We start from the raw sequence: 25,571 nt of genomic DNA, 5'->3' as shown, positions 1-25,571 counted from the left end.
CGTATAACCACAAAAACAAAAAAAATGTTCACCTGGGTAACATTTTCCACCTGTGAAAAATCATGTGGAATTTAGGGCTCTGATGCTGTACTGATTCTGTACATTTGATCAACACATCACCTTTCCAAAGTGTTCCCCAAACCCATCACAGCCAAGAGAGGGCCTGTCGGTCTTACACATCCGCCCGGTCGGGGAAAGGAAGGGGGAGGAGCCCAGGCTGATACAGGCTCACCCTGCTCTGCATAACCCCACAACCCCTCCCCTGGGGGGTGGGCCGTGAACGCCGGGGGGTGGGGGGGGGCGCCAGTACCTGGTGGTACGAGGTCAGGGCATTTCACCCAAAAGGTTACCCTGGGGCCCTTTCAAAGAGGCTCTGGAGGTCAGAGAGACTCCCCCGCTGGCCTGGAAGAAGGCGCCCGCCCTGCTGTGGGGAGGGCACAGACTCTAGGGTGAGGGCCTCGGTCCTGCAGCCACAGGAGCTGAGTCCTGTCCCCCGCCCAGGAGCCTGGGGGAGGCCCCACCCGATCTCTATGTGCTCCCCCTGCACCGGCTGCCCAGCCTGCTCTGCCGTGAACTGTCCCCGTCTGTCTGCCCCGTTCACTGCTCCTTCGTGCGGCCACTCGGCCATCTGACCGTGTCCTTGAGCAGCTCCAGCTGGACTCTGGTGCAGCAACGGCTGGCACCCAGATGGCCACAGGGACAGAGGCGCCGGTCCACACGCAGGGACCCGCCCTCAGGCAACGAGCACACAGGTGTGGGGGGAGGCTTGCTGCCCCCAGCACCGCCCGGCTCCTGCCCGCTGCGCCTCAGCCCGTGACTGACCGACACCCATTCATGTGGTGCGGTCCTGAGCGTCACAAAACTATACCTTAAGATGGCTGAAACAGTCAATTTTAGTAATGTGTGTTTTACCACACACACACACACACACACACACACACACACACACACAGAGAAAACCCACCTGCAGGAACCACATAAAGCGACAGGTGAAGGGTGCTAGGGAAGGGGACGGGACTCCCACAAAGCCCCTCCGCAGAGCCCCAGGCAGACCACCCAGACCTGTCAGCAGGGGGAAAACGAGAGGAGGACCCGAGAGGGGAGAAGAGGAAACAGGCCTGCGGGGGGCAGTGGGGGGCGTCCTTTCTCTCCACCTAAATTCCCTGGGTGGCCAGTTCAGCCAGACACCAGGCCTGGCCGGCACTGACAGAGGGGCCTGGACGATGGGAGAGGGCGCTGGACCTGGGGTCACTTCCTCCCAGGCCTCCTAAGGGCCCAGGACACAAGAAGAAACAGGAAGGACAGGAAAAGGCTGTCGGCCCTCGGGGTACAGAAGCAGGACGGACAGGGAGAGGGGCTTGTCTAAAGCCGCCTGCCTCTGCCGAGCGCTGGCAAAGGCTGGCCTTGGGTCGGGGCCCCAGGGGGGCCCCCTTCAGCCCTTGGGCCAGCCGGGCTCTCCATTGCCTCACCCTCCGCCCCTCTGCTTCCCCGGCCCCCGCCTGGCTGCCCACCTGGGCGCAGCCCACCTGCAGGGCGGATGGACCGTCAGCCTCCACCCCACAGAAACAGCAGCTGGGGCTGGCCCAGGGTTCTGGGCCAGCAGATAGCAGGCTGAGGAGAGACCAACTGGGGTTTTCTCTTTACATCTCGGACTCAGGAAGCCAAGAATGCAGAAGTCTAGAACTGGAAACAACACATAATTTTAGGGAAAAAGGCAGCAGGTCCTGTATCCTGAAGAGACTGATGTTTCAGGAGCTTTAAATGCCTCCTCGGAGATAGCCAGGAAGAAAGGGGCCGTCGGGGATGGAATGTGCCCACTCGGGCACTCATGCATTCGCTCACTCATTCATTCATTCATTCATTCACTCATTCAGAAGGGCCAGAGTGTCTGCAAAGGCTCGTTAGGGAAGAAAACAGGAAAAAAAAATCAATCGAGCCGAAGGGTAGCACCTGGGCTGGCAGCCCAGGTGGGGCCGTTTGGGTCTCCTCCCCCGCAGGCTGAGTTTCCAGAGAGTAACTGGGGGAGGAAGGCCAGAGTGCAGCACAAACACACCAGCATCCAACCCCGAGGGAGGGTTTCAGGAGCCGACACAGAGGCGGCCGGGCTGTCCTCCCCGCTCCCCCCGAGGTCACTGCTCGCTGCCCTCCGTGCGGGCGCCTCTCAGCCAGCAGAGCCGGGCGGGCGAGGTGAGCCCAGCTCAAAGCAGCCCCTGCACAGTGAAAGCCAACAGTCCATCCGTTCTCTCCCTGGTCCAGTCATCCGTTTGCGCCCCCCGCACCCCAACAGCTCGCGGCTCCTGTTTTCCTTCCACATCCCGGGTGCTGCCTGACCCCCGCACGAACCTTCCCGGGCAGCTGGGAGTCTCGTGGAGGGGATGGGGTTCCATGCGGTCAGGCTGCCCCTCCCACAGGCGCCCAGGGTGGGGGGGGGGTGCCGGGGGGCCTTACCAGTGGGAGCGCAGGACGTTCAGGAGCAGGATGGCGCCGCCCAGGGTGTAGCAGGCCAGGTGGGGGGACCCGAAGGCCCTGCTCAGCTTTCGGGTCTTATGTTCCCATCTCGCGACCTGCGGAGCGGAGAGAGAAGCAGCCTGCGCGTGAGGCCTGCGCGGAGGGTCACGGTGCAGCGCGGGAGCGGGGTGGAGGAGTCAGGAGGAGGGAGGATGGGGGGATGCGTCTGGCGGCCGGGGGTCTCAGCCCAGCCCCGTGGGGCGTCCACCCTGCGAGTCCTGTACGGACGGGCCACAAGGTGCTCCCGGAAGCAGCCTCTCCCGGCACACACGACAAACACGGGGGTGGGGGCGGCCCGCTGCCGCCCTGGCTTCCTCTGCCCACGGCCCGGCACACACTCGGGTCGCCCACTACATGACACGGGACCGCGGAGGGCAGGGAGCCCGCGGACGTTGCCCAGCGCCACCATCCGCGGGGCGCTCCCACCGGGCCCTGGGCCCTCAGCCCCACCCCCCAGTGCGCCGCCAAGAACAGACTTTCAAGCTTTTAATTTTTAGCCACAGAAGCCTTCCTGTATTTTTTCGAACTCGTCACGCCTGAAATCTCAACCCTCGGCAGCTAGCAGTGGAGCCAAGCTGAGGGCGGGCTCCTCAGCTCCCTTCCCGCCTCGGCCGTCTCCACGGCTGCCTGCCTGTCCCTGTGGCACGAAAGCCAGCCGGGCCAACCTGCTCTAAGTCGGGAGGGCGTCTGGGTGGTCGGCCTTCGGGACAGGAACCTGCACACGTTTCCTTCTGGGGCCCCTGGGGGACAGTCCCCTCCAAAGCAGCTGGACCAAGGGGGACCCACCGAGGGGTTAAGGGAGGTCCTTGCAGGGTGACTGTCCGTCGGGAAAGTGGACGCAAGTGTCCTTGGCCAGAGGAAGCAGCCTGCTTTCACACATGGACCCGAGACTCAAGCCACAAGGGTGGACGGGACGTCCAGGCAGAGTGAGCTGGGAGGGGCGCTGACGTCCCAAGAAGCGTGGGATGTCAACGCCAACGATAAAAATCACAACCGTCGATTCAGCACCTGATGATTTAAGTGCTTTTACCTGCGCTCACTTAACACTCAAAACAAGCCTGGGCCGATAGCACTGATGAACAGGGATGCAAAAATCCTCAACAAAATACTAGCAGACAGAATCCAGCAGCACGTTAAAAGGATCATACACCAGGATCAAGTGGGGTTTATCCCGGGGATGGAAGGATTCTTCAATATACGCAAATCAACCAATGTGATAAACCATATTAACAGACTGAAGGAGAAAAACCGTATGATCATCTCAATAGATGCAGAAAAAGCTTTCGACAAAACTCAACACCCTCCAGAAAGTAGGCATAGAGGGAACCTACCTCAACATAATAAAGGCCATATATGACCAACCCACAGCCAACATCGTTCTCAATGGTGAAAAACTGAATAGCTGATTCACTTTGTTATACAGCAGAAACTAACACACCAGGGCTTCCCTGGTGGCGCAGTGGTTGAGAATCCACCTGCCAATGCAGGGGACACGGGTTCGAGCCCTGGTCCGGGAAGATCCCACATGCTGCGGAGCAACTGAGCCCGTGCGCCACAACTACTGAGCCTGCGAGCCACAACTACTGAAGCCCGTGCGCCTAGAGCCCACGCTCCGCGACAAGAGAAGTCACCGCAATGAGAAGCCCGCGCACCGCAATGAAGAGTAGCCCCTGCTCGCCGCAACTAGAGAACGTCCGCGCGCAGCAGCGAAGACCCAACGCAGGCAAACATGAATAAATAAATAAATTTATAAAAAAAAAAAAAGAAACTAACACACTGTTGTAAAGCAATTATACTCCAATAAAGATGTTAAGAAAAAAGAAAAAGAAAGAAACAAGCCTGGGGTGGGTGGGATGAGGTCCGTTTAACACGTCGGGAAGACGGGGCCCCTCAGAAGTGCCTGGGGGGGGGGGGGTCACTCAGCCACAAAGAGGAGCACCCGAGCGCCCCCGAGACTCCGGGCCCAGTGTCCCTTCTATCTGCAGGGGCCCAGTGTCCCTTCCATCCGCAGGGGCCCAGTGTCCATTCTATCTGCAGGGGCCCAGTGTCCCTTCTATCTGCAGGGGCCCAGTGTCCCTTCCATCCGCAGGGGCCCAGTGTCCCTTCTATCTGCAGGGGCCCAGTGTCCCTTCCATCTGCAGGGGCCCAGTTGTCCTTCAAACATGCTGTCTTCGTCACAAAACCTTGTTCCTGGTATGGGATTTCAAGATGCAGCTTTAACGGCTGTTGAGTTTTCCTCCCAGCTGACGCGCTAATGCTTTCAAAAGGACACTGAAATCGGTGGGAAACCACGTAGTGCCACGTCCTCACCCCTCCTGCAGGCCCGGTGCGGGAGCACAAGCCCCGGGGCCCAGACCCAGAGCTGCCGCGTTTGTCGGTGCGGGCATGTTCCGCGCTCTCCCTCCACCCCGAACCGGCCACCCACCGAACGGGGCACGTGGACGAAGTGTGGTCCAACCAGAGGACGGCTGTCGTCGGCTTCATGCCGAGCAAGAGGAGTTTCCATCCTCACAAAGGCCTGGAGGGCAGCGCCCACCCACGGCGATGAGTCAGAGCAGCGGTGGCTGGGCTGGGGACTGACTAGGAAGGGGCGGGAGAGGACGTCTGGGGAAGGAAGGGCTCCCTCTTGATCAGGGCGGTGGTGACACAGGCGTATACATTTGTCAAGACTCAAACTACATTAGAATGTGTGCACTTTATTGTATACACACTCTAGCTCAGTAAAGCAGCTTTTTAAACCTCCAATCCCTGTAGAATCTGAGCTCTAGGGGCAGATGAGAACGGCCACCCACGTCACCTACCCGGGCAGACTCTTCTGCTCCCAACACACCGGGTCCGGCCCCTGAAGGAGGGGTCTCTCCCCCGTATCCAAGGGGGCCGTGACCGGCTGCACCCCAGCCCAGAGCCCTGGGCAGCAGAGGGGGCCGAGCTTCAGCCGAGCGAACCAGGCGCTGGGGCCTCCGGACTCCGGGCTGGGCCCCCCGCTGCTCTGCGGACGGTGGAGCGTCTTTCCACCAAAGGCCCTTTGGGGACCACTCTGCCCGCCTTGGCCTCCCAGATGGCCCCCCAACACCTGCTCCTTCACCTGGGAATCGGCAGGGTCATGACTGCACTTTCTGAGCAACCCAGAGACGAAAGGTGGGAGAGGGAGGGGGGGAAACAGCGAATCCGATTCACCAACAGCTGTCTGCTTCCCGGTTGGCCAGCCTTAGACGGGTTGTTATTTCAAGGCAATCAATAGAGCAGCAGCCAGGAGCCTTGCTGGGCCTGAGGTTAATGTCCCGCCTAGCCTTCCTCGGGGCCCAGCTGTGCACTTCATCGGATTAGGGGCCCGGAAGCAGGCAGTGGAGCTGACCACAGGGGACTGGCCACCGAGGGCTGGGCTGTGAGATGATGCGGGTCAGCGTCCCGTGGGCCAAGAGTGACCAGACGCTCTGCCGTCGCCACTCCTGACTTGGCGTGGCCTCTAGATTGCCAGGACCCCAAAATGGAGATGTCCTGGCCCAAGCCCTGGCCCTACCCCACACTCACGTTCCCTCTCCCCAGGGCTGCCAGAGAAACACAGGCCCCCAGGTAAACCTGGATTTCATATAAAGAACAAATAATTTAATACAAGTTGCCCCAAATGTTGCTCCAATTTGTTGTTTCCCTGAAATCCAAGTGAACTGGGCTGGTTCTGCGTTTGCCACCTTGGGCCACCCTGCCCACACCCCTGGCAGGGTCACCAGCTCACCTCTGTAACGGGTAGGCCTCTTCCCCAAAATGTTGATTCTTTTTTTTTTTTGCAAACCTCTCCCACAGAATCTGGGCCAGGAAGGAGGCTGTTGGGGCAGGAAGAGGGCTGGGATGGATGGAAATCGGGGGAATTAGTCCCTGACCGCCAGCCACCAGCCGTACATTCCCTCAACCGAGTCAGCAGGGAAATGCGACAAACGGGCCAGTGACTCCTTATCCACCTCCCAGTGTGGGGGGAAGACCCAGCGGGCGATGGATGGCCACACGCCAGCACCAGCGCCTCGTCCAGGTGGAGAGGGCCCCTCCCCCAGGGGCCCTGATTCCAAGAGCAGCCTCTGCGTCTTGGTCACCTCTGGGTCCCACTCGGCCACACTGATGGTGCTGGGTCTGCCTGTAAAGGAGGTGGCTCTGTTCCCCCCGGCAGCCCGGGGCCCACGTCCTGGGGCTCGGAGGGCGTTAAGGGGTAGCCCAGAGGTGTTTTGGTCAAACCCACAGCATTTAAAAATAGCTGTCCATCAACAGAGGAACGGATAAAGAAGATGTGGTACATATATACAATGGAGTATTACTCAGCCATGAAAAAGAACGCAATTGGGTCATTTGTAGAGACGTGGATGGACCTAGAGACTGTCATACAGAGTGACGTAAGTCAGAAAGAGAAAAATATCGTATATTAACGCATATATGTGGAATCTGAAGAAATTGGTCCAGATGATCTTATTTGTAGGGCAGAAACAGAGACACAGACGCAGAGAACAAACGTATGGACACCAAGGCGGGGAGGAGGGGTGGGATGAATTGGGAGACTGGGGTTGACATATGTACACTATTGATGCTATGTATAAAATAGATAACTGGTGAGAACCTGCTGCACAGCATGGGGAACTCAGTGCTCTGTGGTGACCTAAATGGGAAGGAAATCCAAAAAAAGGGGATATATGTATACGTGTAGCTGATTCACTTTGCTGTACAGTATAAATTAACACAATATTGTGAAGCAACTATACTCCAGTGAAAAACAAATAAATAAATAAAAATTAAAAATATTTGACCCAACAATTCAACACCATTTAGAATTTCCACATTAAAACCCAGGCATCTGGGGCTTCCCTGGCGGCGCAGTGGTTAAGAATCCGCCTGCCGGTGCAGGGGACACGGGTTCGAGTCCTGGTCCGGGAAGATCCCACATGCCGCGGAGCAACGAAGCCCACGCACTGCAACTACTGAGCCCGCGCGCCTAGAGCCCGTGCTCTGGAACGAGAGAGGCCACTGCAATGAGAAGCCCGCACACAGCAACAAAGACCCAATGCAGCCAAAAATAAATAAATTAATTAAAAAACAAAAACCCAGGCATCCAATTTGAGGTGAAAAATCTGGACACTGAGGCTATGGGGGCTTCCACCCTGCACGGCAACCCCGGCCGCAGCCACGCCCGGGGTGGGAGCAGGCGTCCCGTGTGGGGTCGGGCTCCTGCAGGCTCATGCGGGGGGCGGCAGGGAGACAACGCCCACATGCCCGCAGGACGGGCAGCCCCATTAACCGCAGAGCCGACTCGCCAGTGTCCACAGGGAAGGAGGAAAAACACGTTCCCAAGACACGCGAGGCGCTTGAGCTCGGAGCCACCAGCTTTGCAGGGCACTGTGTCCCAGCACTCAGAGGAGGCCTGCTGGTTGAGGCCCAGGGATCAGAGTGTTGACGGGTAATGTCATTGACTCAGGACCTGGAACTCCTGTGTGTGAGCCAGGGGGGCCGCCGCGGGCTCAGCAGGCCCGGACCCTGGCCAGTTGTCACAGACTGTGTGCCCGTGGGCCGTGTCCTCTGCCTGAAACGCCAGTGGTACCGACCACAGACAGCCATAGGGAGCGCATGCTCGGCCAGGGCCAGGGAACGGTGTGTCCCCTGGGACACGCTCACACGGGGAGGCTGACAGCCCAGTGGCACCTGTTGGAACCAGGACCCGCCAAGCAGCCCGCACCGTCCGAGCACCTCACTGGGGACACAGTGAGCGTGGGTGACAGCAACTGAAACGGGGCATGGGGGTGAGGCCACAAGGACAGAGATGGACTCCGGGGGGTCTTTTCAGGGCCTGTGGTCCACAGAGCAGAGAAAGTCTCCAGCGCTGGAAGCATGAGAAGCCCTTCCTCTCAATCCATCCACCCACCCACCAAGCGCCCATCTCTCCATCCGTCCAGCTCTTACTGGGGGACCTACTACAGGCCTGGTGCTGTGCTAGAGTGTTCTCTTGAAAAGAAAAGGGGGAAAAAACACAGGCAGTAAAAGTGCTTGCTTTGATTGGTACATGCAATTTAACAGTGATACTCAAAGCCAGGATGGGTCCACCGGACAAAAGCCAGGGCAGCAGCAGGAGCCTGTGCCCCGAGCACCTCCGCAACGCGGCGGGGGGCTGCTCTGGACGCCCCCAGCCTCTCGGACGCCCCGCGTGTCCTCGATGTGAGGACCCCGAGTGGAGTGGGGCAGCTGACTGTTGGCCGCGGACCCAGCGCCCGGGGGACAGCAGGTGGGCGGGGGTGCTGGGTCCCGGGTCGCCCACGAGCTCCTCCGCCTCCCAGCCGTGTGACCCGGGGGCATCGCAGCCCCTCGCTCTGCCTCAGTTTCCTGACCCGGAAGAGGGAGCCAAGCAGCAATGCCGCACCTCGTAGCGCTGCCGTGAGAGTCCGGGAGTTGACGCGTGTCTGGAGGAGACTGCGGCGCTGTCTGCCTCCTTCTGGGGGGACAAGCGGGGGCGGCGGGGGGGCCGCCCGCAGGTGAGGGAAGCCTGCTGTGCCCAGGCCCCGTCTGCCAGAACCTCCCACCGCAGCCCCCGCGGCCCCGGATCCCGCAGGAGGGAGGCCGGCCACCGTCTAGTCCGGGCTCTCCAGCTGGGGGCCTGGGCGTGTTCCGGGGCTCAGTAAACATCCCCAAACGGAAGCAAAGGCCGAGTGCTTTTGCATTTGTAGCTTTTGCTAAGAAGAAGCCAGAGTTTCCTTGCGTTTTTCAAAGGGGCCCACAGCCCAGAAGCACGAACCACCCCTCCTGCTCGGGTGGCGGTCCCCTCCCGCCAGACACACAGCTGCTCCAGCCTTCTCGCCTTCTTCCTCCTGCCCGCGATGCACGCCACGAGCTGCCCTGGACCACCCAGCACAGCCAGAACCTCCCGCTCCCTGCACCTGGCTCCACAGTCAAATGGCATCCCACCTCTGTCTGTGCTCAGTGTCACACCCGCACACGAGGCAGCCAACAGAGGGCCCCTGCGAGCGCTGATCTCCACGCGCGGATGGACGCGGGAACGCACGACAGCTCAGCGGCCTCCCACCCAGCCTGCTGGGTGAGGGGCTTCCCTGCAGCGGGGCTCGGTGGGGCCCGCCCAGCTGGTTCCATCCAAACGTGGGCGACGGCCTGGCCTGGAGGGACTGGGAGGGGTGGGGGCGGGGGGGCTCCACGAGAGGGAGTCCCACGTCGTGCCCTGTCACACAGGGTGGCGTCCAACAGCTTCCCCCAGCCAAACTGCCCCTTCACCACTGTCCCTGCGCTCGCTCAGCCATCACCTGCTCACTGGACACCTTCCACCAGCTTGTCCAGGGAATACATCAGTGCTGAGCGGCACGCAGTCTTCCCCCAGCGGTGAATTCACATCTGGACTTGACTGCCTGGGAGACGGCCCCCAAATCCTACTGCCCACCCCAGACAACCCAAAAGGTTCCCGACGTGGCATGACGGAGGTGAAGCATCACCATCTGCAACTCCTAAATGAGGGCCCAGGAAACTCTATCATCAGGGACAGGGCAGAGAAGCTGGCCGTGAGGGTCAGGCTGACCTCCTGAATCCACTGGTCAGTCTCAGGGTCACGCAAAGTGGCGCTTCCTGACGGCTGGGACAGGTAGCGTGACCTGGAGGGGCAGGACCTGGCACTTTGCAGGGCAAACGGTGAAATACTGGCAATTTCCCATGCTTCAGCCGAACATGCAGCACATTTACAAAGTGTTCTTTATAACTATCAGGTTCAGGAAATACAGAGGAACATGTTAAAAAGCATCACAAAGATATAATCGCTCAAACTCAGAAAATTCTACTGGACAAATGACTCAGTTTCTTCCATAAATAAATGACATGGAAAGAAGGGGTGGGACACTGGTCTGGGTAAAAAGGGCTCGGGAATCACATCGACTGAATGCAATGTGTAGACCTTATTCGGATCCGGATTCAAACACACCAACTGGAACAAGATACTTTTGAGACAATTGGGGAAAATTGAACATGGGCTGAGTACTGAATGGTATTAAGTTATTACTGCTTGTCCTTTCTACTTCCAGCTAAGATGGATGGAGCTTAGCCTCTCACCCGAAACAACCAAAAACAAATATACAAGGGCTTTCCAGACACCAGACATGAAGGAATGAATAACATTAATAACATTAAATGCTAACGGCCAAACATCTCAATTTAAAGGCAGAGATTGTCAGGACTTCCCTGGCGGTCCAGTGGTTAAGACTCTGCACTTCCACTTCAGGGGGCTCGGGGTTGATCCCTGGTCGGGGAAGTTCCACATGCCATGGGGTTCAGACAGAAAAAAAAAAAAAAAAAGAAAAAGCAGAGATTGTCAGATTGGATAAAAAAGCAAGATCCAACTGCATGCTGGCTCCACAAAATACACTTTGCTTGTAAAGATACAAACCAGATCAAAGTAACAGGCTGGCACAAGAGACATCCTTCTAACACTGGTCAAAAGGAGAGTGAGTGGGCTTCCCTGGTGGCGCAGTGGTTGAGAATCCACCTGCCAATGCAGGGGACACGGGTTCGAGCCCTGGTCTGGGAAGATCCCACATGCCGTGGAGCAACCAGGCCCGTGCGCCACAACTACTGAGCCTGCGTGCTGCAACTACTGAAGCCCACACACCTAGAGCCCGTGCTCCGCAGCAAGAGAAGCCACCGCAGTGAGAAGCCCGTGCACCACAACAAAGAGTAGCCCCTGCTCGCCGCAACTAGAGAAAGCCCGCGCGCAGCAACGAAGACCCAATGCAGCCAAAAAAAGATTAATTAATTTAAAAAAAAAAAAAAGGTAGAAATTAGTTTCAAGTGCGCACAGGACATTTACCAAGATAGACCACATGCCGGGAAATAAAACTAGTCCCAGTAAGTTCAAAAGAATTATACATCTCACAAAGTGTGTTCTCTGACCACAATGGAGTTAATTAGAAATTAATAACAGCAAGATCTCTGAAAAAAATCCCCAAACGTCTAGAGACTAAGTAACACATTTCTAAAAAAAAAACAACTCACGGGAAAAAGAAGAAATGGAAAGGGAAACCAGAAGGATTTTGACTTGAACAAAAATGAAAGCACAACATACCAGCGTCTGTGGGATGCGGCTGCTTGGGAGGGTTTATGGTACTGAACACCCACAGGAGAGAAAGAAGGAAGGTCTCCAATCACTGGTCTCAGCTCCCACAAGAAACTAGAGAAAGAAGAGAAAAGAGAAAATGAAACCCATGTAAGTAAAAGAAAGTTTGAAGTGGGAATCAATGACAGAAAATAGAAAAACACTAGAGAAAAATCAATGAAACCATGAGATGGTTCTCTGAGAAGATGAATAAAACCTCTCTTCAGACTGATCTGAATAGAGATCAAGGAAAAAAGACACAAAGGCAGAAAAAGGAACACGTGAACAACTTATACCAATGAACTTGATCAAAGCTCACTCAGGAAAAGAAGCAGAGAGTCTGACCACGCACTATACCCATCAACATATTTTAACATATAGTCAAAAACCTTCACGAGAAAAAGTTCCAGGTCCAGACGGCTTCACTGGTGAATGCTATCAAACATTTAAGGAAGGAATAATACCAATTATGTACAAACTCTTCCCAAAAACTGAAGAGGAAGGAACAGTCTCCAACTCATTCAATGAGGCCAGCATTAGCTGATACCAAAACATTGCAAGAAAACTAGAGAAAAATACCCCTCCTGAACAAAATACAAAAATCCTAGACAAAATGTTAGCAAATTAGCAAACGGAATCCAACTACATACTAAAAGGATAATACATCATGACCGAGTGAGATTTATACCAGGAACAAAAAGTTGGTTTAACGTTTGAAAACCAGTCAATGTAATTCACCACATAAACAAAGTAAGTAAAAAAAAAACACTACGATCGCCTTAATAGACATGAACATTTGACAAGAATCCAACATACACTCCTCACAGAAACTCAGCACATGAGGAGTAGCGGGAAACGCCCTCGTCCTAACAAAAGGCATCTTGGAAAACCCTACAGCTGACATCACCCCGGATGCTCCCTTAGACCAGGAAGAAGGCATCATGTCAAGTAAAATGTGACACACGGTCACCTACATAAACTCTGATGAAATCGACAAATAATGCCAGACTGGCACCCCGAAACCTGTGAAGCTTCGCTAAGAATTTTAAGAAAAGACCTCAATAAACGGAGAGACACAGAGTGTCCGTGGGTCCAGAAACTCAGTATTATGAAGATATCAATTCTCCCTGATTAGTCTACAGATTCAACGCAAACCCAATCAAAACCCCAACAGGCTTGCTGCAAATCGACAACCTGAATCTAAAATTCTCATGAAAGTGCAAAGGACTTAGAATAGGCAAAACAACTGAAAAAGAAGGACAAAGGGAGGCCAAGTCGACAGATTTTGAACCGTATCATAAAGCAACTGTGACCAGGACTGGGGTGCTGGTGCCAAAGCGGACAAACAGACCATCGGAACAGAACAGGGAGTCCAGGAATAGACCCACGTGTGTAAGGTCGACCGATCTGTGACAAAGTATAAAGGTCATTAATTCAGGGGGCAGGGGACAATGGCACTGGGTGTCGTGCGCAGAACCCAGAACTCAGACCACGTACAAAAATTAACACAAGTGGGTTATAAATCTAAACATAAAACCTGAAGCTACAAAATTTTTAGAGGAAAACAAACTAGAAAATCTGTATGACCTGGAGTTACGCAGTGATTTCTTAGATATACCGCGAAAAGCACAATTCGTAGACGCGGAGATGTGATGAATGGTCGGGTTCCGGCTGACGGCTGGAGGGCGGGGCTGTTGTCGCTCCCCCCGGGGGGCGGGGAGCAGCCCCCAGCGCCCACACCAGCTGCCCTCCACCTGCACAAATGCCGGCCAGGCCCCCTCAGCCCTCCGGCGCGGCCCGCGGCATCCCCTGCCACCTCCTCGGCCTCCCTTCACCCACAAGACCAAGTCACAAGACTCCCTCCTGCTCCTGGGCCCTGGGTCCCCTGCATCTCCTCGCCCCCTGCTGACACCCCCAAGAGGGCAGATCCCGTCCAGGCAGGTCCCCAGGCCCCTTCTGCCCAGGGTGACCAAGGTCACCTCACCAGGGCAGGACACAACTGCCACCCCTGTGCCAGCCCCGCAAAGGATCACTGTTGCGATGTCGATTAATCACACTCTGCCTCGTGGCCCCCTCTCCCGTCCCTGATGTTTGCCTCTGGGGGAAGGGAAGGGACCCGGGGGCTCTGCCCCCGTGGAGCCCGCCAGCCTCGGACGGGCCAGCCCTGGACCGGGCAGGCGGGGGACAGACAGATCCTGGCTCTGCAGCGGGGCCTCGGGCCAGGCACTCAGGACGTGGCGGGGCTGGCGAGGGTCCCCCCCCGCCACCCGGCCTCTGGGCGCCTCTGGGTGCCTCTGTTGACTCGGAAGATGGTCACAGCTGTGACTCGGGTGGGACCTCGTCTTGGGGTCCAAACTGCCACTGCAGGGAGTCCGGGAAAAGGGCCTGGGAGCTCTCAGCCAGCAAACCCCTCAGGGGGTACGGCTCGGCTGTGAGGACCGCTCCCCACCCGCCCCCCACCCCCCCGGGCAGCCCATCCTGTCTGAGCTGCTTTCCCTGTGCCCGCGACGGGGCCGTGCAGGAGGACACCGGATGGACCCCACCCATGCACATCTGGAGGAAGCAGGGAAGCCGCCCAGCCCCCCACAAGAAAGCCCATCACCCCCTCAATAGGCCATGTGGCGGCCACGTGGCCCGAGAGCCCCAGGCTGGGGCAGGGGGCACCCGTGGACCCAGCGACACAGTCCTTGCTTAAGCAGACCAAATACCTGTTTTTCAGTTTTACGTAATAAATACACTAACGGGGCAGGAGAGGTGGTTCTTTATTGAAAGATCCACTCGCTCGGGGAGTCGTCTAAATGTGCTGGTTTTCTCCCTCCACTTACAATGTTTGAGTTACGCACAGCTCTTTAGGGTCTTTTTAAACTTTTAAATGAAACAAGGCCCACCTGTAGGAAGCCCCTGGGAAAATAGCCGTGGAGCGAGTGGCTCTTCAACTACTAACCAAATAGAGTGCACAACCCGGTCTGCCTGATTTGGTCAATATTTACATGGACTTCAGCCTCGGAAAGGAAATTGGGCCATGCTGGCGCTCAGCTGGGGAGCTGTCTAGCTACGCGGGTTCGATAGGCAGCTGGGCCCCCTCTGGCATCGCAGGCGGGCGGGCGGGACACGCCACCAAGACCAGCGCCAACGCCAGTGTCGGCACAGCATCCGCACCTGTGGCCAGACGGCTTTTTTTCTTTTTTTTCTGAGTTAAGAGTAGTTTATTTTAGAAGGGGAGGCTATTTTCGGTCAGCTTTAGAGGTAAAAGTAAAATTTTTTTGAGACAGAGGACACTTCCCGTCGCCCTGGAAAGCTCCCCACGCCCCCAAGCCCCTGCCCCACGGCCCCTGGCCTGGTTTCTGCCCCGTCCAGCCTTCTCCAGCGTGTGTGGCTGCCAGACCGTCCAGGGAGCTGTGCGTGGATGGACCATGGCCAGCTCACGCACCCCAGCTGGGGGCCCTGCGTCACGGGCTCTGCTGGTGTCAACAGAGCTGCTCCCAGGATTCTGTGTGCACGCGCGTCTGCTGGGCTGAGGGAAGCGAGCCTTCAGCGGTCTGGGCACCTGTGCCCACCCACCCCGTGCTGTGCGACCCCAGGAGGGTGGCTGGGAAGACTGACCAGGCAATGGCAGGGGACCCTCAGGGGGCACTTCCCACAGTCCACAGCCCGAGGCCCAGGTGGGGGCAGGACGTGGAGCCGACAGAGGGAGTGAGGCGCCAAGGCCTGGGGCATAGAGACCCCTTCCTGAGCCTGGACAGAGACACAGGAAGGAAGGGGGTAGGAGTCCAGGGCAGGGGCGGCCAGCAGGCCACGGGCAGGGAGGGCGGGAGGGTTCGGGGGGCTCTGCAGGAGGGCGGGCCTGAGCCCCTCTGTCCCAGACCGCTTTCATCTGGGAAGCAGGGAGCAGTGCGAGCCCCCCTGTAGCCTCTCCGTCACCCACTGAGCCGGGTGGGTGAAGACGAGACGTCTGCCCCCTCTCGGCCCTGGGACCCCCAGGGGGCGGCAGCAATGGCGCCTGGTCCCCAGCTCCAGAGAGCAGACCGTGGTGGCGTCTGTCAGGAGGCCACCCACTCGCTGGGCTTGAAAGGTCAGCCCCAGACCTGGGCTGCGTGGCGGGGGAGAAGGCAGATCAATATTTCTACAACCACTTTCCAGGTGAAAACTGCAGTTCAGAGAGGGAAGGTAACCTGCCGCGATGCACAAAGGCAGGGCCGGGACTTGCCCGGGGGCTCTCCTCGTGAGCCCCCTGCCCAGAGAGGACGGGCATGGGCCCAGCGCCCAGCACTGCCTCGGAGAACGTGCTGGAGGGCTAGTGAAGCTCCGCCAGCCAATGTCACAATACCGGTGCCGGAGCCCAAGGGTGCAGCTAATCCTCTTATCCTGCGAGGCAGGCACGGCGCTGAGGAAAGTGCTTTGCCGAATTGTGCTCCCTCACAGTTAATCCAGAAAAAGAGGCCCCGTCTGCGTGGACTGGCGTGACACGGCCCGCGGCCCCCGGCTCGGGACGGAGATCACCAGCTGAGGCCACCAAGCGTGCTCACCTCGCTGTGGCCCAGACCCCAGCTCACCTCCTGGTCAGGCGTCCGGAGCTGGGAGGGGCCCATCTCTTGGCCATCACCAGCCTCCCGGAGCGAGCTGGGCCACAGCAGGGACACGACCTGGCCAGGGCAGGGCATCGCGCTTTGGTGGGACTGTCTTTCATGGAAGAAAGTCGCGAGCGTGGTCTGAACCTTTCCACCAGGACAGCACCCACTCCTGAACCTGTGTGGCATCCAGGTGTGAGCGGGGCTGAGCCGGGCCTGGGGGCCCTCGCTGCTGTGCAGTCACTAGCGCCTGAGGCCACCGGGGCCACGATGCCGTCCCTTGGGGACGCCGCCCCGTCTGGGGGGACCTGACGCCAGGAGGGCTTGGGGACGCGGTGCCGCTCCTCTCCAGCTGCCTTCCCTCCCAGGCTGGCCTCCTCGCTGCCTCTAAACCTGTTCCTCAGACCCAGAGTGGCCCCCGGACCGGCAGCCTGGGAGCCTGTTAGAAAGGCAGGCTCTCAGGACCTGCCCCAGACCCGCCGAGTCAGAGTCTGCGCTTTAAGCGGACGCCCTGGGATGGCGAGGGGGCTGTGCTGCTCCAGGACACGGTGGGGACCCTGCAGCCGCTCGCTCCCGACGCAGCTCCCCCAAAGTTGGCTCCGGGCTCCTCTGTGCACACCCACGACCCTGCTGCACCCTCGACGACTCGGGCGTGCTGGTGTGTGAGCCTCTTTCCCGTCTCCCCACCCGCGGGATGACCCCTGGAAGGTGCTGTCCTAGCAGCAGCCGCGGAAGGCATCACACACACACCCCTCGGGCCGTCCGGGGCTCAGAGTATGGCTGCAGGCAGACGGCAAAACCAAGCTCCTGCCTTCCTCGACCTCTGAGCTTGACGGGGCACGCAACTCTCTGGGGACCCTGGTGGCCGTCAGGTCCTTGTAACAACAGGCTTTGCACCTCGGAGGAGAGAGCTCGCAGGTGGAGCTCCTGCTTCGGCGAACCTCGGGAACAGCCTTCCCAGGAGAAGTCAGCACCTCTCACGACGGCTGGGTGGGATCAGAGCACAGCACCTACCGTGTGCAGCGCCCGCCCGGGGACCTTCTCAGTCCTCGCCGCCACCCACGAGGAAAGCACTTCAGCTTACACACAAGGGAACAGAGGCACAGAGAGGTTAAGTGACTCACTCAAAGCCACACAGCTGGAAAGTGGGAAAGCCCAGCCTTGAACCCAGAGCCTGCCTCTAGCCACTAAGCCCCTGGGCCTCCGGGCTGTTCCCCCTGCCCCCCACCCCGATCTGCTGGCACCGATCTCCAGGATGGGCTGGACTCCAACAACCCCACCAGCCCCGACACCCTGCAGGGCCGGGCACGATGGCTCGGGGCCCAAGAGCCCTTTCCCACCGGACCAGGAGCTTCCGCCGCGTGAAGCCCGGGCGGAGACACGGGCAGTTTGCGGCCCCCCACGACCCCCCAACCTTCAGTGTTTCTGTCGCCGGAGCCAGAAACGCTCGTGGGAGGGAGGGGAGGCCGCGCTGGTGACGGAGGTGACGCTCCAGTGCCCCTTCCAGAGCTGCCACGGCCCCAGGCCCTTGGCCTCACCAGGCGTCTCCCAGTCCTGAGGGCCTCTGGTGTCCCCAGCTGCCCCCGGGCGGCACGTCGCCGGATCCCTGACCAGGCCCCACCCCACAGAGCCTGACCTCTCCTGGGCACGTCAGGCGGGCTGGCCGGGACCACCGACATGGAGCCCAGCCCTACGGGCCACCCCCGGGCAGGCCTGCTCCGTGCCAGCGTCCCAGGCCACCCAGCGGCCACAGGCCCCGCGTCCCCACACGTCCATATCCTGGGTCCAGGCCTCACCTCGTCCAGACTCCGGACCACAGGGCCTTGATGGCCTCCCCTGTCCCCGGGGCCGGGGGCGGGCGGCCAATGCCATGACTCACCCGCTCGTTCCAGAACACAGAACAAACCCTGCTCTTGCTTCCAAAGTTTGCTCACAATGTTCTCTCTCATGATAATGAGGTCGTGCTGAGGGAGGAAACGTCCTTAGCTTTGGGGATGCAACAACGCAGGGGCAGCAACTGTGCAGGATGTCCTGGGACCCGGGTGACAGCAGGCCCGTTCTCGCCACTGTTCCGCATACTTAAAATTTGCAAATTAAAAAAACAGTTCCCTCTGCCCAGGAGCCTCCCGTCCTCGGGGGTCTCCACTCTGCCCCCTCCATCCCCTGGGCCACATGCCGTCTTCTGAGCCCCGGAGTCTTTTCTGGAGGCGCCCCCCTCCTCAAGCAGCCTGGGAACCCCGGGGAGGGGCCTCTTCCTCTCCGAGCCTCCCGGGCGTCCTGCGCTCGGACACTGGCCAAATCCCCGACCTGCTAAGTGCCCGCGTCCACGGCCGCCTCTGCGCGGGCGGTGGGCGGGGGCAGGCAAAGCCATGGCTCACGGGGGAAAGAGGGGAGCGACAGCGCCGGGGAGAGCGTGTCCCGCAGCCAAGGTGCGGCAGGAACCTGCAGGGCGTCATCCCGCCCCGGCCCGGCAGCCCAGAACCCACCGGACGCACATTCAAATGGCCTGGGGGCCTCCCGGGAGCAGCGGGGCTCTCTGTGCAGAAGCAGATGGGGCCAGGCCGGGGGTGGCGGGCGTGACAGATTTAAGCAAAACGCGGAGGCTGTGACTCCTGCTGAGGCTGCCGCGGGCGCGAGTGCGGGGCTGTGAGCAGCAGCCTGGAGCGGCCCGTCCCGCACACAGCCCCGCCGGCCACCAGCCTCTCGCCCTGGGACCGGCACAAAGATGCCGGGAAGCCAGTGCAGCCCAGGGAGGGGGCGACCCCACCGTTCTCCCCAGGCGGGGTGGGAATCTGCAGGCACGTTTGTCAGTCCAGGGGCTCAGCCTGTAAGAGGGGAAGAGGGGCTGCCGTTCCAGGGGAGGGCTGACCCCGCCTGTGGCCCCCGGCTTGTGACCTGGAGGCCACCGCCAAGTCCCAGCGAGCTCCTGATAACTGCTGAGCTTCTGTGCCGACAAATGCGCTCGGCGTCCTCACAGCTGCGCAGCTCAACGCTGAGCCGGGATCCTTCACTTGGCCGCAAGCCGACCCGGGCCCTGTCCACTGGGCTCCATCTGGCTTCCTCTCCTTCTAAAGGGCAGAAGCGAGGTGGCCAGGGAATGGGCCTCTGCACAAGTCTCCATGACCTTCAGGACTGAGCCCGGCGACCCGCTGAGGCTGGGGGAGCCCGTGGTTTCTCCAGGACCGGGGCTGAGCACCCCTCCTGCTCCCGGTGCTGCGGGCCAGGCACGGCCTCCTGCGGCAGAGACTCAGGACAATTAATCCAGCACCGAGGGGCACCCGAGGGAGGTACTTACAGAGCAGCCCAGGCCAGGCCAGTCTCCCCGGGCTGCAGGCCTGACCCCCCCGGCCCCGGCAGCCAATGGGCACCGAGGAGACCAGGCCAGCGTGGCCTCTGCCCTCGGGGCCTCCAGTGCGGGGCAGATGTGCTGGGGATGTGATCACCAGAGAACGGGCACTGGGAGGAAGAATAAATTGGGGTAGGGCCGTGGGGAGGCCTCTCTGGCAGGTGACCCTCACTCGAGGCCTGAGGGCTGAAAAGGAGACCCACACAGAGCACAGAGAGAAGGGTCCTCCAGCAGGAACATGTGGCCTGCAACGCCCCGGGGTGCTGTCCGGACCAGACCAGTGGAGTCCCGTCTAGCCGGCCAGGCCACGTGCCGGCCTGGGGGGTGGGGGGCGGAGTGGGCCAGGGTTCCCCTCTGCACCTCAGACATGGTATTTAGCAGGTAAGCTGTCTTCACCAGAAAGCGCCAGAGGCGCTGGGAGGGACACTGCAGTCGAGGTGACAAAGGGAACCACACGTCGGGGAGGAGCTGGCGGAACAAAGGAGCCAGAGAGAGAGGAAATCTGAAACCCCAGATGCCGCGGGATCACAGGGGTCGAACAAGGAACCCCCGGCGGCCAGGGCCCACCGGCACCACCTGCTCCTCGCAGGAACCCCGGCTGATCAGGACCCGCCGTCCACAGACCAGGCTCGGGGGCTGCCCGCACCGGCAGGGAGCAGGTACGAGGCCGGGGGCCGCGCGGAGGGGCCGAGCGGCGTGGAGAGGGCGGGGGGTCATCTCGCCCGCGGCCCCCCGTGGCCCGGAGCCCCACGGCCAGCGGCCAAATGTGTGGATGCAGGCCTTGAAGACGGGCGGGACGCAGAGGCGCCACAGGCCGCGCACACGCCCGATCCGGGACGTCTGTCCAGAAGTCTTCCGGACCCAGCACTGGGCCCTGGGAGGTGTGCGTCCTGGTCACAGCCACGCAGCTCCCAGAGGCTGTGACGTCCTCACCGCCCCCCCCGCCCGGCAGCAGAGAAGCACAACAGGGCTGCGTCCTGATGGAAACCCAATCCCCTCGCAGAGCCCTGCGACTGGGGACAGTCTCTCCTCACTGAGTACAGCCTGGGTCAAAATACCGTGTTCTGTGCTAATCGCCACTCCCCCACCGCGGGATTCCGGGGACCTGAGGGGGGGCTTATGGCTCTGCGTCCCCCGAGGACGCGGCAGACAGAACACAGAACAGCGCGGCCCCTGCCCGCAGCACGACAGCACGCTCTCTCCGGAAGACCCTGCACAGCCTCCCGAGCCGCTGCTCAGCCCGAGCTGAAGCAGGAGCCCCACGGGCCTCGTGGATGCACGGCTGAGGCGGCTCAGGGACTCCTGCAGCACCCAGGGGTCAAGGGTCGCGCTCAAGCCACCAGCCAGTCGGCTTCGGGACGTGGGGCCCTGGGCCTCCCTGCCAGCTCCACCAGTCACAGCCACACGGTCCGGTGACTGGAGGTTCCGGGTCCAGAAGCAGATCCTGGACATGCGCAGATAAGCGGGATGAGCACGTCTACTTTAGGGCTGTTTACGGGGCAAAGTGTGACATCAGGTGCTCGTCCACGGGTGGGGCCTGGTGAGTGAATGACAGGACATCCCCACAAGGGGCTGGAAGAGTGAAGGGGCCTCTGGGTGTGAACGTGAATGGCCTCCAAAACCCACTCAGAGGGGCTGTGAGGACAGGGCCCAGCGCTTAGGGAACCCTAACAAAGGCCAGTTCCCACCATTGCTCTAAGATCAGTGTCCTCTGCTTTCCCGAACGAAAGGATGAGGGACCTGCAGGGGCTGCGGTGGGTGCAGGTGGGCATCTCAGGGCACACGAGCCTCCACGCAGGGCACGTCCGGGGCCTGGGGCAGGGGTCAGACAGCCGTTCTCACCATCCGCCTTCCGCAGACGGTGGATGGTGCACATGCGTGGCCAACATTTAAACATTCAACGTCCTAAACTGCAGAAAGACTAAAACAAGTGACCGTGCCCAGGGGGAGGGGCAGACGGCAGGGATCCCGGGGGGTGGGGGGGGCCGGTTGCAGCGATCGATCCTGCATCTTCGAGGCCGACCAAGGGGAGGAGGGTCACGCCGCTCTTCCCAGGTGCCCCCCCGCGGGGAACGGCGACTCCCGCCTCAGGGGGACATGCTCTCACTTCCCACATGATTCTAACAAGCCCCAAACAGCAGGTAAGTGGCAGGTCAGGAGGGAGACGTGGGCAGCGGACGTGACAGCCGGCGAGGGGTCAGAACCACTGGACAGCCCAGGGCCCGCCTCCCAGCCCCAGGGCCAACGAGCCGTCTGACCCCTGAGCAGGCCGGGGGCCTGTGTGAGCTGAAAGCTTCGCTGAGCACCAGCAGGTTTATTGCCCAGAGCAGGTTCCTCCCACAAGGTGCTGGACAAACCCACCTCGTCCGCCCCGTGACGCGTTCTCCAGCGTCGAGGCCTCAGCCCACCTGCTGGCCCGTCCGCATCTCCGCTGAGCTCCGCCCGGGGGGGGGCCCCCAAGAGAGAAGCTCTGCTCCTATCCGCCCCCCGAGGCCACTGGCAGCCCTGTCAGGTGACAGGTGACGTGATGCTCCCCCAGGGAACGTGCTGGCTTCAGAGTTAAGGGCTGAAGCCAGGCTGCCCTCGTTCTCTCTCTCTCTTTAATTATCCTGCGGTTTTGACATGCACACCCAAGGTCTAAAATTAGGCCACTGGATCTCACACCTGACTTTCCAAGCTCCCCGTTGCGGGGGCAGGGGTCAGCACTGACCCAGGAAGGTGTCAAATCCCTGTCGGGGAACAGTGTCTTCTAAACACGCTGTTCCAGCCCCGCCTGCTGGAGGGCTGCCCTCCTGTGCACCACGGCCCGCGGGGTCCCAGACACCCACCCCCGCGGCCGCTCACCACTTCCACAAAGTCAGGCCTGAAGGCGCCTGGCAGGTGGCGGGGTTAGAAAGGCTATGAGGTCCCCACCATCCCCACCGTGTCCTCGGGACCAAGTGCTGAGACCCTCCGTGCAGGCCACACTCAGACTTGGGCCAGAGAACCAGGGTCAGGGCTCCAACTGCCCCTGGACGGGGAGACCCGGCCAGTGTCCTCTGCCTGTCACCTGGCCACAGGGTCGCCGTCTGGGCTCCGCTGAGGGAAGGCAGGGAGCACCTGCCCTTTTCCCTTCCTCGCCCGTGAAGGTCCCTGCGACTCCTCCTGTTTCCTGAGGAGGCTGAGGACTGCCCCCACGCCGGAACACCTTCCCACGCCATCAGGGTTTGTTTCGGAGGGACCCGAATTCTGCACCTGTTAAGCCCACAGTGCTCCGAGGAAGGGCCCTGCCCCTGCTCGCGGCATCCGTGTGGCCACCTCCGGGAGGACCACGGTCCTGCCAGCCAAGCAACCCCGGTGCTTTCAACCACACCCCTTCCTCTCCCCTCGTCTGTTTCTTGGGAAGCAGTTTGTGCAAGTATTTGGCCGTCAGGACACGGAGACAGCATTAGGGGATCGGGTCCCTTCACCTCCGCCACCAGCCGAGGTGTGAGATCTGACCTCTGTCCTTTAGCGAGCAGCCTGACGGTCGATGGGGCCGATACTTACATACTCCCCACCCTGCTTTCGGGCCACCTGCCACGGGCTCAGAGGCGCTGATGCGGCACCTGGGCATGACTAACGTGGAGCACCTGTCCCGGAAGGTACGGCGAGGCCAGCAGGGTGGAGGCCTGCCCCGAGCTGGGCCGGCAAGTGCAGCCCTGTCGCCGCAAGACAGCATCACTGCCCAGGCAGCCCAGCCACGAGGAACGGCCAGGGCAAGGTCGACAGAGGGCACCAGGTGGCCGGAGAGGAAGGAGGGGTGGCAGCTGCCGGCCGGCTCCAAGCGAAGTTCTATTCAAACCTCGAGGCCCTGATGACTGTGCCTGTTTTACAGATGAGAAAACCACGGCTCAGAAAAGCGAAAAATCCTGCCCAGGTCCCGGCCAGGAGGCAACAGCAGCAGGACAGGCTGGTGTGCTCAGAGGCCCACGCCCCTCCCCGGGCCGGCAAGACGGGCAGGGGGGACTCGGGGGCGGGCGGGGGGCACGGCTGCACCGGGCTCCTAGGGCCGAGCGGGCCAAGGACGGGCCCGAGGACATGCAGCCACCCTGCCCCGGGCACCCCTTCCAGGCAGCTGCCCCTCGTGGCCGCCCCACTCGCGGCCCTGCCCACAGACAGTCCATGTGCCGTCGTAACACTGACACAGGCGGGGCGGGGTGCACACCAGCCAGGAAGCCGGCGCGGGGCACGCTCGTGCACCCCAGGCTGCAGGGGGCGGGGCTGCAGGGCTGGACCCCCAGCAGGTGCCGTGAGGGCCTCTTCGGCCAGCAGGGCCCCGGGTCCTGCCCAATCTGGGCCAGGCCAGGCCGCCACATAGGGCTGTGTCTGCGCCGGGCAGGCCCTCCGGGGGGTGGGACGGGGCGGGCATGACACACGGGAGCGGAAGCCCCAGCTGCCAGGCCCAGCTCTTGCTCTCACAGCTGTGTGACCCGGGCAGGTCAAGCCACCTCTCTGGTCCTCCGCTGCTGCTTCTGAAAAGCCTGGGGTTGACCCGCCCCCACCCCGGATCTGCACATCAAATCCACTGGGGGGTGGTGACAGTGATTCTCCCTCCCAGGACGGCCATCACCGAGTGCGCCCCACCCCCAGCGCCCCCAGTCCCAGGGCTGTCCTGCCCCCGTCACTGCGGTGCAATCCCTCGGTCCCCTCCCCTCCCCAGGGCTGGTGGGGAGATACAGAGCAAGGCACCACGCCCAACAGCTGACTGACCCTCGCAGGCTGCCCACGCCCAGCCACCTCGCTCGTGACTGCAGGACAAGGGCTGGACTCTTCTTACTGTAATTCACAGAACCCCCTTCCCACCCGTTATTCACCTGGAGCCCTGTGGGCGGACAGGTGGGGCGCCAGGCGAAGAACAGGTGCCCGTTATGTGCCAGGAGCAGGTCCCCTGTATATACACCTGTGGAAGGTGTATGCTTCCCAGGCTATTTTCCTACGTAAGCCGCAGGATGACCCTGAAGAAGGGCAACCCTGTCCAGCCAGGGGGCTGAGGGGCCCTCACCATCCTCACTGCGGTCCCCTCTGCCCACGAGCACAGCCCTGGAAGGCAGGAGGACCTCGCATCCCTTGTGCGCCGTCTGGTGGCCAGTTGGGGTCAGTCCGATGTTGAGCTGCAGTGGCCCTCACTGTGCTGCACACCCACCAGCCCCTGGGCCACCTGGGACCCTCTGCAGCAGGGGCGGCTGGACAGAGCGAAAGGCAGCAGAGGTGTGTACAGGCGGGGCGACCCTCGCTCCCCGCAGAGCCTGGTACCCGAGTACAGGGGCTGCCCTCTGAGGCTGGCCAGAGCCTCAGACAACGGGCACCGGCTCCGGGAAGTACCGTCGGGGAAGCTGTGCAGGCTCCACCCCGCCCTCTCCTGAGTCCCTGCTGCATCAGGTGGCCTGGTTCTCCGTCCCTCTCTGCCCAGGACCCCTGTGTTCCGGCCCCCCGACTCTCGTGATCTCTGCCTCCCTGGAGCCCACACTCCAGGCTGATGCCTCTTTGGAGAAACTATACGAATCTCAGATCCGGCAACACGGCGAGGCCAGGGGCCTTCCCTGAGGTGCCGTGGGCATCCATCGCCAGGGTCTTTGGGCCGGCACTTGACCACCTCACATCCTAGCCCTCCTGAGGCTCAGAGTGCCAGGGCAGGGGACCAGGAGGCGGGATGAGAGGAAAGGTGGCAGGAACGGGGCTCCCCGGGCCCCACAGCGGGCAGCGGCCGGACACCACGGGGAGCCCACGGCACCTCCAGGCGCTACGTGGCCCGGCGTCGGCCAGCAACAAGCCCACCCATCACCCCTGCATCTCAGAGCCTCTCCCAGGCCAATTCCTGATCCCTGGAGGCGAGGAAAGGGCCACCAGCTACAAAACACTCTCCACGATGTATCCCTAGGCCATGCAGCTTTTCTGGGCATAAGACTCTGGGACAAGTGAAAGCACTTGGCCTTCAGCTCAGGCAGCAGCTCTGGGAGTTTGCGCTGGTGCAAGAGGGCTTCCAGACGCGCCTGCACCTGGGACGCGCCTGCACCCA

At 60.7% G+C, this 25,571-nt stretch overlaps 1 protein-coding gene across 4 annotated transcripts in view; it reads right to left on the bottom strand.

Annotated features, from left to right (window-relative positions):
• Window positions 1–25,571, bottom strand: part of PEMT (phosphatidylethanolamine N-methyltransferase) — a 46,399-nt gene that overhangs the window by 6,461 nt on the left and 14,367 nt on the right. For all 4 annotated transcript variants that reach the window (XM_068529515.1, XM_068529514.1, XM_068529513.1 and 1 more), the window contains exon 3: window positions 2,449–2,564. In XM_068529515.1, the coding sequence (XP_068385616.1) occupies window positions 2,449–2,564 (116 nt within the window). The remainder of the gene's footprint in view (window positions 1–2,448; window positions 2,565–25,571) is intronic.

Source organism: Eschrichtius robustus, chromosome 20 (assembly GCF_028021215.1).
Source record: "Eschrichtius robustus isolate mEscRob2 chromosome 20, mEscRob2.pri, whole genome shotgun sequence".
NCBI lineage: Eukaryota > Metazoa > Chordata > Mammalia > Artiodactyla > Eschrichtiidae > Eschrichtius > Eschrichtius robustus.
The sequence above is the reverse complement of the archived record's forward strand: the minus strand, read 5'-3'. Positions and strand labels throughout refer to the sequence as shown.